Source organism: Streptopelia decaocto (assembly GCF_964273445.1).
Source record: "Streptopelia decaocto genome assembly, chromosome: 3".
NCBI lineage: Eukaryota > Metazoa > Chordata > Aves > Columbiformes > Columbidae > Streptopelia > Streptopelia decaocto.
This window is the reverse complement of record NC_138656.1, coordinates 940,964-952,581: the sequence shown is the minus strand read 5'-3', so window position 1 is coordinate 952,581 and position 11,618 is coordinate 940,964. Positions and strand designations below refer to the sequence as shown.

The 11,618-nt window shown below is 50.6% G+C and overlaps 2 protein-coding genes across 10 annotated transcripts in view; both read right to left on the bottom strand.

The window, feature by feature from the left end:
- Positions 1-96: 96 nt before the first annotated feature.
- Positions 97-6,372, bottom strand: LOC309438300 (uncharacterized protein). Of its 2 annotated transcripts, XM_082049476.1 has the most exons (5): positions 6,231-6,372; positions 4,730-4,824; positions 3,882-4,049; positions 2,388-2,545; positions 97-2,090 (listed from the first exon to the last, which is right to left on the bottom strand). In XM_082049476.1, the coding sequence occupies exons 2-5, from the start codon at positions 4,758-4,760 to the stop codon at positions 1,752-1,754; spliced, it is 696 nt and encodes a 231-aa protein (XP_081905602.1). In that variant the 5' UTR covers positions 4,761-4,824; positions 6,231-6,372; the 3' UTR covers positions 97-1,751. The 2 variants fall into 2 exon arrangements, with proteins under 2 accessions (XP_081905602.1, XP_081905601.1); XM_082049475.1 differs by lacking the exon at positions 6,231-6,372 and having other exon boundaries at positions 4,730-5,909.
- Positions 6,373-7,205: 833 nt separating this feature from the next.
- LOC309438295 (uncharacterized protein) overlaps positions 7,206-11,618 on the bottom strand; it is a 54,360-nt gene continuing 49,947 nt past the window's right edge. For 6 of the 8 annotated variants that reach the window (XM_082049462.1, XM_082049460.1, XM_082049463.1 and 3 more), the window contains one exon: positions 10,822-11,292. In XM_082049462.1, coding sequence (XP_081905588.1) covers positions 11,047-11,292 — 246 coding nt within the window. In that variant the 3' untranslated portion in view covers positions 10,822-11,046. Of the gene's footprint in view, positions 7,384-10,821; positions 11,293-11,618 lie in introns of those variants that run through there. The other 2 variants (XM_082049466.1, XM_082049468.1) reach the window with 2 other exon arrangements.

Here is an 11,618-nt window from a genome sequence, read left to right as displayed (position 1 = left end):
ATGAATGTAAGGAGTGATAAAGGTTCTTTCCTGGGAAATGCAGAAGGCTGGAGCTGGACCCAGCGCAGCCTCGGGGCACGGAAACATTTAACAGGAAAGGTCAGCGCTAAGATTTCAATATTTTAATAAGAACAGTTCATACGAGTAACTCACTTTGGGTGCTCACCGAGTACAAAAGTGCCCCCGGCTACAGATACGAACGCTCAGACTTTAAATATCTCAACAGACTCTTTACATTGGTCACGGGGAACACTGAGCTCCAACGGGAACATGGCGCTTGAATAAATATTTCAAATATAACCTCTTGGAAATGTTCTCTTTTACAAAAAAACTCCCTTTTTCTAGCTGAAGTTACAATTCCAGCAGCCCTTTGAGGTTCAAACACGGCTGGGCCGCAGTTATTGCTCTGCCAAGGAGCCTGTGCTCACCTCCGCGCTGCCGCCGCCGTCGAGCCGCAGCTCGGGCTGGGAAAGCCCCTGCGGAAACACTGCACTATTATGACAAACAGAACCGGAAAAGCCAGGAAAGGCATCAGCAAAGCTCCAGGAAGCTGCTGCCGAGTTCTGAAGCGCTGAGCAAGGTGCTGTGGAGCCGCAGCTGCTCCCAGAGTCACCGCAGGCACGTGGTTCTTTGCCAGCACCAAGTATTTCAAAGATCCCTCCCCTGTTCCAAAGCTTTCGATATCTGGGAAATAAAGACCTAAATCCCTCCAACGCTCCAGTACCTTTGTCACTTCTTTGCATCTTTTCACACCATTAGTCGTACAAACCCTGACCGCCTCCTGGTCCTAACGGAATCCACCTCCGGGGCCTCTTGTGCTGCTGGAATTTGCTGTAGCGACGCGACAGCAGAACCGTAATTAACTTTCCCACCTGAGTAGGTCTTAATTTAAAACTCTGTCTGCAGTTCTGAGCAATAAACTGATTGTAGAAAAAAAGAGCATTGCTGACCTACCTGGACCAGCGGGAAATACTACAGACACAAAGGAGAAGGCAAATGGCAATAAGCGGCCCTTCCGCACAAGCTTTTCCAGCACAGATGTACTTTTCATAGACAAGTTTTATGAGAGATGTTTTGGTCTCTTAATTGCCAAGTTTTAAGTGCGAGGAGTTAGAGGATTCTGGCTGTAATGCAAACGTCCAGCTGCACCAGGCTCCACCCAAAGGTAAAATAATCCCCGCCCTGTGCAGCTGCAGCACTGGGCTCCCGCTGGCCCGTTTGGCTACCGGACAATTACAATGGGGAGGAAGCTCCAGGTGTCGCTCCCGCTCGTATTCCCAAGGAGCGAGCTGGCTCGCCGCTGGGATCTTTGGCAAAAGCAGAGATTAACCAACGTTCCCTGAAAAAGCAACCCAGCCAAACTTACATATGAATTCCCACTAGCAGGGGAAAAAAAACCCAAACAACCCAAAAATGCAATTAATTCAGCTAAGCTACCAGGCTGAGAAACACAATGTCGTTCCTCATGATTGTACGTGTCTCACCGAGTCAACCGCAAACCCACCTCGCACCTTCCCACGGCTGCCTTCTCGGAGGGAATAACTTCCCTGGGGTTTCTGCCCCCTCTCCCACCACGGAGAGGATGGAGCCGCACGCTCTGGAGGCGGGTAATGCGGTTTTTGAGGGAACTCCGGAGATCCAGTGCACGTTTTTCACATCCAGCCCTGCTTCCCGGTCATCCCTTTCCCCGCTTCCCTGGGTGGGTTGTTGGCAAAGTCCCAGGACTGTACAAACGGCGCAGCTTGACCGCATTACTGTGTGTTGGCCAGGGCGTGCAGCTGGGGCTGGCCCGCGGCGCCCGGGGCGTGCAGCGCGCTCAGCTCGCCCAGCGCCGCGCCCACCAGCGCTCCCTGGGGCCCGTCCGGCTTACAGTCCGTGGCCGGGGCGGCTCCGCTGCCGTGCGGCGCCGTCACGCTCCCCGGCAAGCTCTGGTAGAGGCCGTTTTCGGGGAAAGACAGCAGCTTCTCCGGGATTTTAGGTGACGCGTCGTATTCTTCCTCGGGTAGCTCCGTTTTGTGTCCCTCGTCGTTCTTAGATGCTCCTTCGACAATGACGAGGAAGGACTTCCAGGGTGTGTTTTTATCGTGTATCTGAAAACAAACAAAAAGTGAGAAGGTTGAATGTGTGATGAGCGTCTGGGAGGCAAAAACTTGGACCCACCTCACACCTGACGCCGGGACAAAAGGTCTCTGTTTTTACCCCACCTAAATATCCCCCAAATGTCAGTGTACACCCAGGCACTCATCTGGGAGCTCCTATAGAGCATCTAAGGGGTCCAGCAGAGAGGACAATGACCAAACCCAAAAAAAACCAGCGGGGACAAATGCGACGGGTCACCAGGTGGCCAGGGAAGACGGCTGCGGGGGCCGAGGGCGCGCGGCGCGTACCGACGCGTGCCGCCGCAGCGTGGACTTGTCGGTGAAGGTTCTGCCGCAGGCGTTGCACATGAAGGGCTTCTCCCCGGTGTGGATGCGGTGGTGCCGCTGCAGCGCGTTCAGCTGCGTGAACTGCTTCCCGCACTGGTCGCAGCAGTAGGGCCGCTCGCCTGCAAACACAGAGGGTCGGCTGTTAGAGCCGCAATGCCGGCGCGTCACCAGCGCTGCTCGCTGGGGAACCGCACGTAACCCCCGCGCTTTAGGAAATATAAGGCACACACAAGCATCTTAAGAAAAACAACAAGATGCTTTCAGAATCACAGAATCACAGAAAAGGGTTGGAAAAGACCTCAGAGATCATCGAGTCCAACGCTTGGTCCAACTCTCGTCCATTTATTAGATCATGGCACTAAGTGCCATGGCCAATCTCAGTTTAAAAACCTCCAGGGACGGCGAGTCCAGCACCTCCCTGGGCAGCCATTCCAATGCCTGACCACTCTCTGCAAAGAATTTCTTTCTAATCTCCAGCCTCAGTTTCCCCTGGCAGAGCTGAAGCCCATGGCCCCTTGTCCTATTGCTGATGCCTGGGAGAAGAGCCCAATCCCCACCTGGCTAGAACTGCCCTTCAGGTAGTTCTAGAGAGTGCTGAGCTCAGCTCTAAGCCTCCTCTTCTCCAGACTAAACAAGCCCAGCTCCCTCAGCCTCTCCCCATAGGTCCTATGTTCAAGTCCCTTCACCAGTCGTGTTGCTCTTCTCTGGACCCGCTCACAGTTGGGTAAATTTTGACACATCCAACGCGAGCAGATACTCATGGGGGAAGAGCTTGACCCACAGCCTCCATAAATCCGCACAACCACTGAAACCTCCGCATTTTTTAGCAGGTATTTTCCATTAACAACTAAAGTCCTGCCCAGAACACAAAGTTTCCTATTTGCAAGGTATGTTTTGCGAGCACAGCTCACCACCACCCAGTTCTCCCCATCCAGCTTGCTGCAGTCGCTGTATTAACACCACACTTACTCCTTCCTTGGCTAAGGCAGAAAAAGTGACACCAAGAAGCTTTGTGACAGGTATAAGTGGTGTCACAAAAAAGAGATGAGACTCCAGGACAGGAAAACCAGCTGGACATCAGTGCTGCTGTGCCCGCGGCAACAAAACCCAGATGGTAACAGGGAGTATTGGCAAGGACACTTCTACAGGGTGGTATTTATTACACGGTGAAAATAAGCCCAGGGTTTGCAACCTGCTGTATCGCTGAATCACGCGACTTCGAGAGAGTGGGTAAGAAAGCTTCAAAATGGACACTGAAGAGAAGATCCTTCAGGAGAAAACGTAAATGTGAACGGTGGAAGCAACGCCACAATGTGCACAAAACACGTGCAGGGCAGGAACCCAAGTAATGGGGAATCCTAGCTGAGAAATTCCTTGTCTGAACTGAACACCTGTGAAGTTTACACCTTTAAATCACGATTTCTATATTTTTAAACCCAAAAGAGCAGGTCCCACCTGTGTGCACTTTGATGTGCTGGTAAAGCGAGTTCCGCTGCGCAAAGGTTCTGAAGCAAACTTCACATTTGAAGGGCTTGGATCCGGTGTGGGTCCGGTTGTGGTGCTTCAGGTACTCCTTGGAGGCGAAGCTCTTCCCGCACGTCTCGCACATGAAGGGCCTTTCCCCTGCAAGGAACGGCAGAATTAAACCAGCCCTCGGCACCAACGCAGCGCGGCGGGTCGCTCGTGAACAGCCTCCGCCTCTTAATCACAATCTTAATCACAAACTTCTCTTCTTGCAATTATATTTTGTTGCGATTTAAGATTTTCTGCCATCCACGTGTAGTTAGGAGCTACCGGCAGACAGTTTTAAGGCAGGTCAATTGAGAGGTGCAGAAATACCACACACAACTCACGGGTGGTACGACCAAACCACCAGTTTAGACTCCAAAGGATACCCAGAAGGACACACGCTTTTAAAAGGATTTCTTCGCAGATCAGGCTCAGCCAAGCCAGCTCTTTATATTCCTCGTGCTAACTGCTCCTGACTTCTAGGGAAATCATCGTTCTCTTGAATTCAACCCAACCTTTCATTGATGGCAGATCTTTGGCTACTGAACAAAAAGCAGCCGCAGTCCAGACTCGGGACGCCGGATCCCAGCCCAACGGGAACCGCTTTTCTCTTTAATCAGCTCCTATTATTCTCTCTGCCTCTCCACCTGTAGGAACCTTTCTCAGTAAAATCCTGTCTAGGGATGAGAATATCTGTTTTTATTTAAAAACCAACGACAAAGAAAAGCGTTTTCTGAAAGAAAATGAGATCTCCTGGTCTGACAGCAGGGCTCCCCCGGTCCCAAAAGCCTTACCTGTGTGACAGCGTTTGTGATAAATGAGCATGTGGTTCTGGGTGAACCTGGCACCACACTCATCACAGACAAAAGGTTTCTCACCAGTATGGATTCTGCAACGAGAAAGCGACGTTAAAGCACCGAGCTACAGTTCTGCCCTTCTCAGCACAACACAAGCCGTCCTCCTTTGTGGCTGCTCTCTGAAGAGCGACCGCGCAGGATTTCGGTGTCTTTTAAAAACACCTTCAGCTGAGACAAATTCTGCACTGTGGTTCCTGTGGTGCAGCTTTACCGCTCAACAGTGCAGGCGCTGCACCACTGAGGCCCCGACCCAGAAACTTCTTTAGGGTAAAACCACATTTTTAAAGGTAAAAATTGAGTAAAGTTTAGAAAACTTGTATCCAGACAAGACAGACTAAAAAGCTGCTGGTTTTATACAGCTTTTCCTGCTGTCGCCCCACGCAGCGCGATCTCCGGGGGAAGGCTGCGTGTACACCAAGGGCTCTTTACACAATTGCTGCCGGGGCCGGTTTACCTTAAATTTTGGGGCCCATGCAGATGTCGGGGCTCTTTTGAGCAGCGTGGCGGCGAACGCAGCTAAGAGAGGGTAGTTTTTGTGCTAATACCAACAGGAAGAGCACAGGTGTAAAAATATACACACAAAAAAGGTGAGAAACTCTCAGTGTCACCGGTGAGGACAGCACTGAGTTCAGCATTCACCAAGCTTGTTGTACAGTCGCAGTGGCACACGAGGGAGAAGAAACTCCAGGTGTCCATCTCTGAGATACAAACTGATCCCCCCAGCTCCGCGCCGGTGCCTTTGGGGCGTCACTCACCACTCACGGTGACGCGTCCCCTGTTTCTGATCACGTATCAGTAGTTTTCTACGCTCAGCACCCAAATCTGGTGTGCTTGAATTGAATACGCAGCCAAAGCTTTTTACAATATTTTCACCCCTATTGCATAACATTTTTCTGTTGAATACAAAGAGGCATTCAAATGAGCTGAAATATTTATAGCCCTAAGCCTACAAATAATTTGGCGCGGGGGTTGCTTTTCTCACGGGAAACATCCCACTGTTAATGGGTCTGATCCCGTGGGAAAAGTCAACCCCGGCAGCGGCCCACGCGCCTCCGCGGGGCTCAGCGACAATCGCAGCAACTCCCTGCACCTGAAAAGCAGAAAAAGTAATTGAAAAAGTAATGTTTTACATCCCCACTTCACTTGAAGGCTCCAAGTGTGTTCCAGGGGACTCTGCTTCTCCCCCCAGAATCTAACAAGGCCAGTGAAGTCCGTTCATACCTCATGTGTGTTTTAAGTGCAGAAGGCTGAGAAAATTTAGCCTCACACTCTGTGCACCCATAAGGCTTGTCGCCTGTGTGCGTCCTTTCATGGAGCCGCAAGGCGGTTTTGGAGCTCAACCCCTTTCCACACTGCTGGCACTGATGACGCTCCCCACCACCCTCATGAACCTGGAGAATGTGCCTCTTGACGTCCTTCTTCCTCTTGAACTTCTTACCGCAGAGCTCACAAGGGAAGTGGCGCTCGCTGCTGTGGACGTGGCGCTGGTGGCTTTTGAGGTTGCACCGGTTGGCAAAGGTCTGGCCGCAGGTTTCGCACCGATAAACGATTTCGGCCGCGATGCCGTGGCTGTGCTTGATGTGCTTGAGAAAGCTTTTCTCGTACAGGAACTCCTTCTCGCACGTGCTGCACTTGAAGTTACTGCCTCGCTGCTTTTTCTCCTCTTCCGATTTTTTCAGGTTGTCTTCCGATCCAAAGTTGCCGTCGCAGTCTTCGCTTTCAGGTTTGACGCTGTTCTCCGCTTGCTCCCCCTCCTCCCTCTCCGTATCGCACAAATCCTGCTCTTGAGGATACGCGTTTTCTTCAACAGCAACCTCCGCATTCTTCTGCTGCTCCCTCAGCCGCCTCGTGTATTTCTTCTTCGGGATCTCCACAAACACTTTCCTCCCCGCCAGCCTCCCGCTCGCCCTTCTGATTTTGGTGTAAGGAGGCTTCAGCATCTCCTTCTTTTTGTCCATCTTCTCTTTGGATTTGGCAGCAGGCGCCTCAGGAGAGGCCCCGTTGCTGGGCCTGTCTGCCGGGGAGCCCGGAGGATCCGCGGGACAGTCCGTCTGCTCGGCTTCTGCCACGGCAGCTGCTTTGGACTCGGGCAAAGCGCTGGGCTGAGCGGCGCTCTCCTCCTCAGAGCTCTGCGATTCGGAGAAGTTCTGCAACTCCAGCAGCACCGACTCAAGCATCTGCTTCTTTAACTGGAAGCAGGTTTCCGAGAGGTCCAAGCACTTCAGCTTTTCGGCTATTTCCAGCATCCGCTGCACTCGGTCTTCCTCCACTTCCACCTTGGCAGTGTAGACAAACTCAAGGAAGGAAGCGAAGTCGGCGACCTGGACCTCGTTGAGGAACACGATGGTCCTGGGGCTGTCCATGGCCTGCTCGTTGAGGAACACCTCCTTGAAAAACTTGCTCGTGGCCGCCAAAACCGCCTTGTGAGCCACAAATTCGGCCCTGACGCCCTGGTACTCCACGCTGACCGTCACGTCGCACAGGTGGCCCAGGAGACGCAGCTGATGCATTTCATTCAGGAGGTTGATCGGAGAGGACTTGGATTCCAGTAAAACCGCATTACTTTCCATCTTTCTTCTCTCTGCAAGAAGCTGTTAACGACATCGCACGTTAGTCAACAAAACTCCAAGGTTTCAGGCGCCAAAAGCCACATCCAGACGCTGGAGAGCGCTTCACTTCAGACTTAAGCACTTAAGGTGCTCGAGCTTAAGAGACCAGACTTAAAAGGAGCATTGTGGAAAGTCTGGCTGCAAGTACCTGTTTCAAAAAGCATCGACCTAAGCGCTCACATCTAGAAACACATCACCAGTCACACACGGAGGTTTCTCTGGAGTTAATTTGAGTTTAAATCTCTACTGTAGTTTTACGTGAAACGCTAAAGACTGTTAGAACCTGTAATAGGGACAAAGCAAACAGAGGAAGATCAAAGGAAACGTTCTCATTAAGGCATGTGGAATTAAGAAATTATTCTCCCCGCTAATCAGGCAGCAGGAGAAAGGTAAGATTAAGTGAAAATTAACTGCAATCCTAAATAAACACTTCCTTAAACGCGCTTTCGAGATAAGACCGTTAAACAAGACTGGCATAAAATTCCAAATGCTTAACCGACCCAAGCCCAGGAGCCTGCAGAATCATATTCTCAAACTGCAAACCTAAGAAATCGTAGAACTCTCTCAAGGTGGTGTCTTTTTTAAAAAATTATCACTCAAAATGGACTTACGGCCTCTAAATTTTGCACGCCCATTTGCAGCCATGCAAGGGCTTCACAATCTCCACTGACATTTAGGTTCCATCGCATTTCCCAGTAACGTTTTAAGCTGCTCCAAAGTTCTCAAAGTACTGAGTTTTGGGGTTTTTTTTTAATGTTTGACCCCAGAAAAATCAATATTTCTGTGAACTTTGAAGACTATTGAGATTCACTGTCTTCCTAACAACTCATACAAATGCTTTTTGAATCTCAAGTACTTCTTTCCACTTCCTAAACATTAACTTTCCTCTGTACACACAGTCATTTAGATATGGGACACTAAATATCTTGCTCAGAAAGATAAAAAAATAGCCTACAAATGGAATAAAGTTTACATAACAGTAAGGAGGCCATATTAAGCATGAAAGAGACATGAGAATAATAATTAAAATTTTAACAATAATAAAAATAATAATGTTAAAATAATAATTTAAATAGTTCTGCTAACATTATTCTAACAAATACCTAAACCACACTGATACTGAGTTTTACTACACCTAAAGACCCAGAAGGGAGATAAAGAATCACCTGTGCCAGCCCAGAGCTCAACAAACATCCCAAAACACCATCCACTTTTACAAGCCAACCCCAATGACACGCTTCAGTTTGGACAGAAATGGTCTATGAACGAGAATGACGCGATGTGACTTCTGACTGAAACGCCAGCTCTCACAAATAAACACGAAAGATGATGTTTAAACTTTGCTTCTCTTTCTCCAGAGTCACCCTGCGGTGTTTTTCCTCCCAGTTGCACAACAAACTGGCACTCAAAGTATCTGAGGGGGAAGTAAGCAAAAACTCATTGAACACCTTATCTGAAATAACCAACAATGCAAAAACCAACAACGTAAAAACCTAATTTTTTCCTCAATACAATTATTTTTGAGCTCCTTATCACGTTATTTCACAACTACCCGTCTATTTCCCATCTGAGCACACACAAGAGCTGCGGTCACATGCAGACACCAGCGATCCCCAGCAGGAAACAAGAACCCAACCCACCACCGTCTCCCGCTGGGGCGAACGTCCCGTAACTGCGCTGAGGAGCCGACCGCAGCCGCCTGCGTTCACAGACACATTGTGCAAACTCCTTTCTTTCATTCTTTGCTTTAGATGACACAGAGGAGCCGAGGGGGAGAGCCCAGGGGACTCCTGCACGGCAGGAGGATGTGGAACCATCACACGCGACAGGCCAGCCGCCCTCCTCTTCCTTCCCTTGGCCTCCCATGCTGCCAGAGCGGCCCCATTTTATTCCTCATGAAGGACAAAAAGGACAAAAAAGTGGAAACAAACCCAAACCAACAAAACCCTGCACGTTTTAATGTAATATAGGTCATTAGATGCTGAGATCCCAGAAGAGTCTAAATTAAACTGTTTGATCTTGGAGCCACAAAGCTCATTGTGCCACTATTCCAGGGACTCCGGAGCCTGCGCAGACTGAAGGTGTTCATTTGTAAGACAGATTTTTTTCTCAGTCCTGTGAAAAAGAGCACGGAATTTATATTGCGCAGCAGCACTAAACCCTTCTTTGCTGTGGACACTGAACGCCGGCTCTAGAAAACGTCCAGCAGATGGTGGATGCGCTTCACAGAATCCCAGAATGTCAGGGAAGGAGAAAAGCTGGTCTATCCACCCTCAGAGCCCTGGTGGGGAAGTTTGCTCTGATATCACAGAATCACAGAATCCCAGAATGTCAGGGGTTGGAAGGGCCCTGGAAAGCTCATCCAGTGCAATCCCCCATGGAGCAGGAACACCCAGATGAGGTTCCACAGGAAGGTGTCCAGGCGGGTTGGAATGTCTGCAGAGAAGGAGACTCCACACACCCCTGGGCAGCCTGGGCCAGGCTCTGCCACCCTCACCCCCAACAAGTTTCTTCTCAAATGTAAATGGAACCTCTAGTGTTCCAGTTTGCACCCATTGCCCCTTGTCCTGTCCCTGGTTGTCACCAGAAGAGCCTGGCTCCATCCTCCTGACACTGCCCCTTTCCATATTGATCCCCATGAATGAGTCCCCCCTCAGTCTCCTCTTGTCCAGCTCCAGAGCCCCAGCTCCCTCAGCCTTTCCTCCCACGGGAGATGCTCCACTCCCTGCAGCATCTTTGTTGCCCTGCGCTGGACTCTCTGCAGCAGTTCCCTGTCCTGCTGGAACTGAGGGGCCACAGCTGGACACAAGATTCCAGGTGTGGTCTCCCCAGGGCAGAGCAGAGGGGCAGGAGAACCTCTCTCGACCTCTCTTTACCCCACGGAGTTCCCGTTTTGGGCCGTTAGTAAAATTAATTAAAGTAAATAATTTTTTAAAAAGCAGCAGCCCCCCATCATATATATATATATATATATATATATATATATATACATACACACACACACACCCTCGCTCTCTCCTCCGGGAGCGGGTCCCGCGGGCCGTGCCGAGGGGACAGGGCCCCGGCGGCCACCCGGCTCGGAGGCGACGGGGAACGGCGCTGGGACGCGGCCAGGCCGCCGGGGCGGGCCGGGGACACCCCCAGCGCGGCTCCCCGGCTCCCGCAGGCCCCTCCCGCCCCGCACTCACCGGCAGCCCCGCGGCGGAGCGCAGCCAACGGGCAGCGCCGCTCGTCCCCTCACGGGCGGCGGCCGGAAGCGCGGCCGTAGGTGGGGCAGCGCGCAGGAAGTGGCGTCACGCAGCGCGACACCGTTGCTAGGCAACGCGGCCCGCCGGGCCTGCGACGCCACCACGTCGCCGGATTGAGTTTCCTACAGTTAAATCTACGCAAACAAATTAGTTACGGGACGGCTGGTCACGTTATCTTTATTTATTAAAAATAATTTAAAAAAAGAGCGGTAATTTACAGCGACAGCACCACGCCCGTGTCCGCACACAGGTTTAACCTGCGCTTCCACAATGAGGCGCCAATGGACACAAACCTTTGTAAAAAAAACCTCACAAAAATAAATAAAACTGCACCGAACAGGCGGCGCTGAAGAACACGCGAGTTAATTTGGCCTGGAGAGACCGCGCGGTTTTGTGACTACAAGCACAGAAGGGAGCGATCGGCGCCTTGTGCGTTATTAACACCAGGTGGCACATGTTCCGCTTTTTGAAGAAAAAGGCTCTGGGGTTTGTAAAGTTTACCTTGGTCAACTGACCAAACTTCCGGCGCAGAGTCTTCACCCGCACGCGCTTCCGACAACGTTTCTATTTTGGACCAGTTATGGTCCTTTTTGGTTGTAAGATCGATTAAGAAACTTTTCCAGTGGGCATTCCGGTCATGAATCTAAAAAAGAAAACAAAAGGGGGAAAATTACTGTATCTGATTTTTATCTAATAATAACTAAAGATTTAATCCAGTACAAAATCAAACAGTACGGGGGGTTAACTCTGTGATTCTGTCTCAAATGCAAAAGCTCCGCCTGTCTCGCCAGCTCCGCGCTGATTTCTGGCTCCGCTGTCACCCAAAGCTTCCAAAAGCAGCTACAATTCCAGCACACAGGCAAACATTAACTTAAAAAAACCTTGTAACTAAAAAAACAAACCCCTTATGTTCCATCTTAGCGGTCACATCGCGACCCAACGTGCTCTGGAAACAGCTGAGCTCAGCGA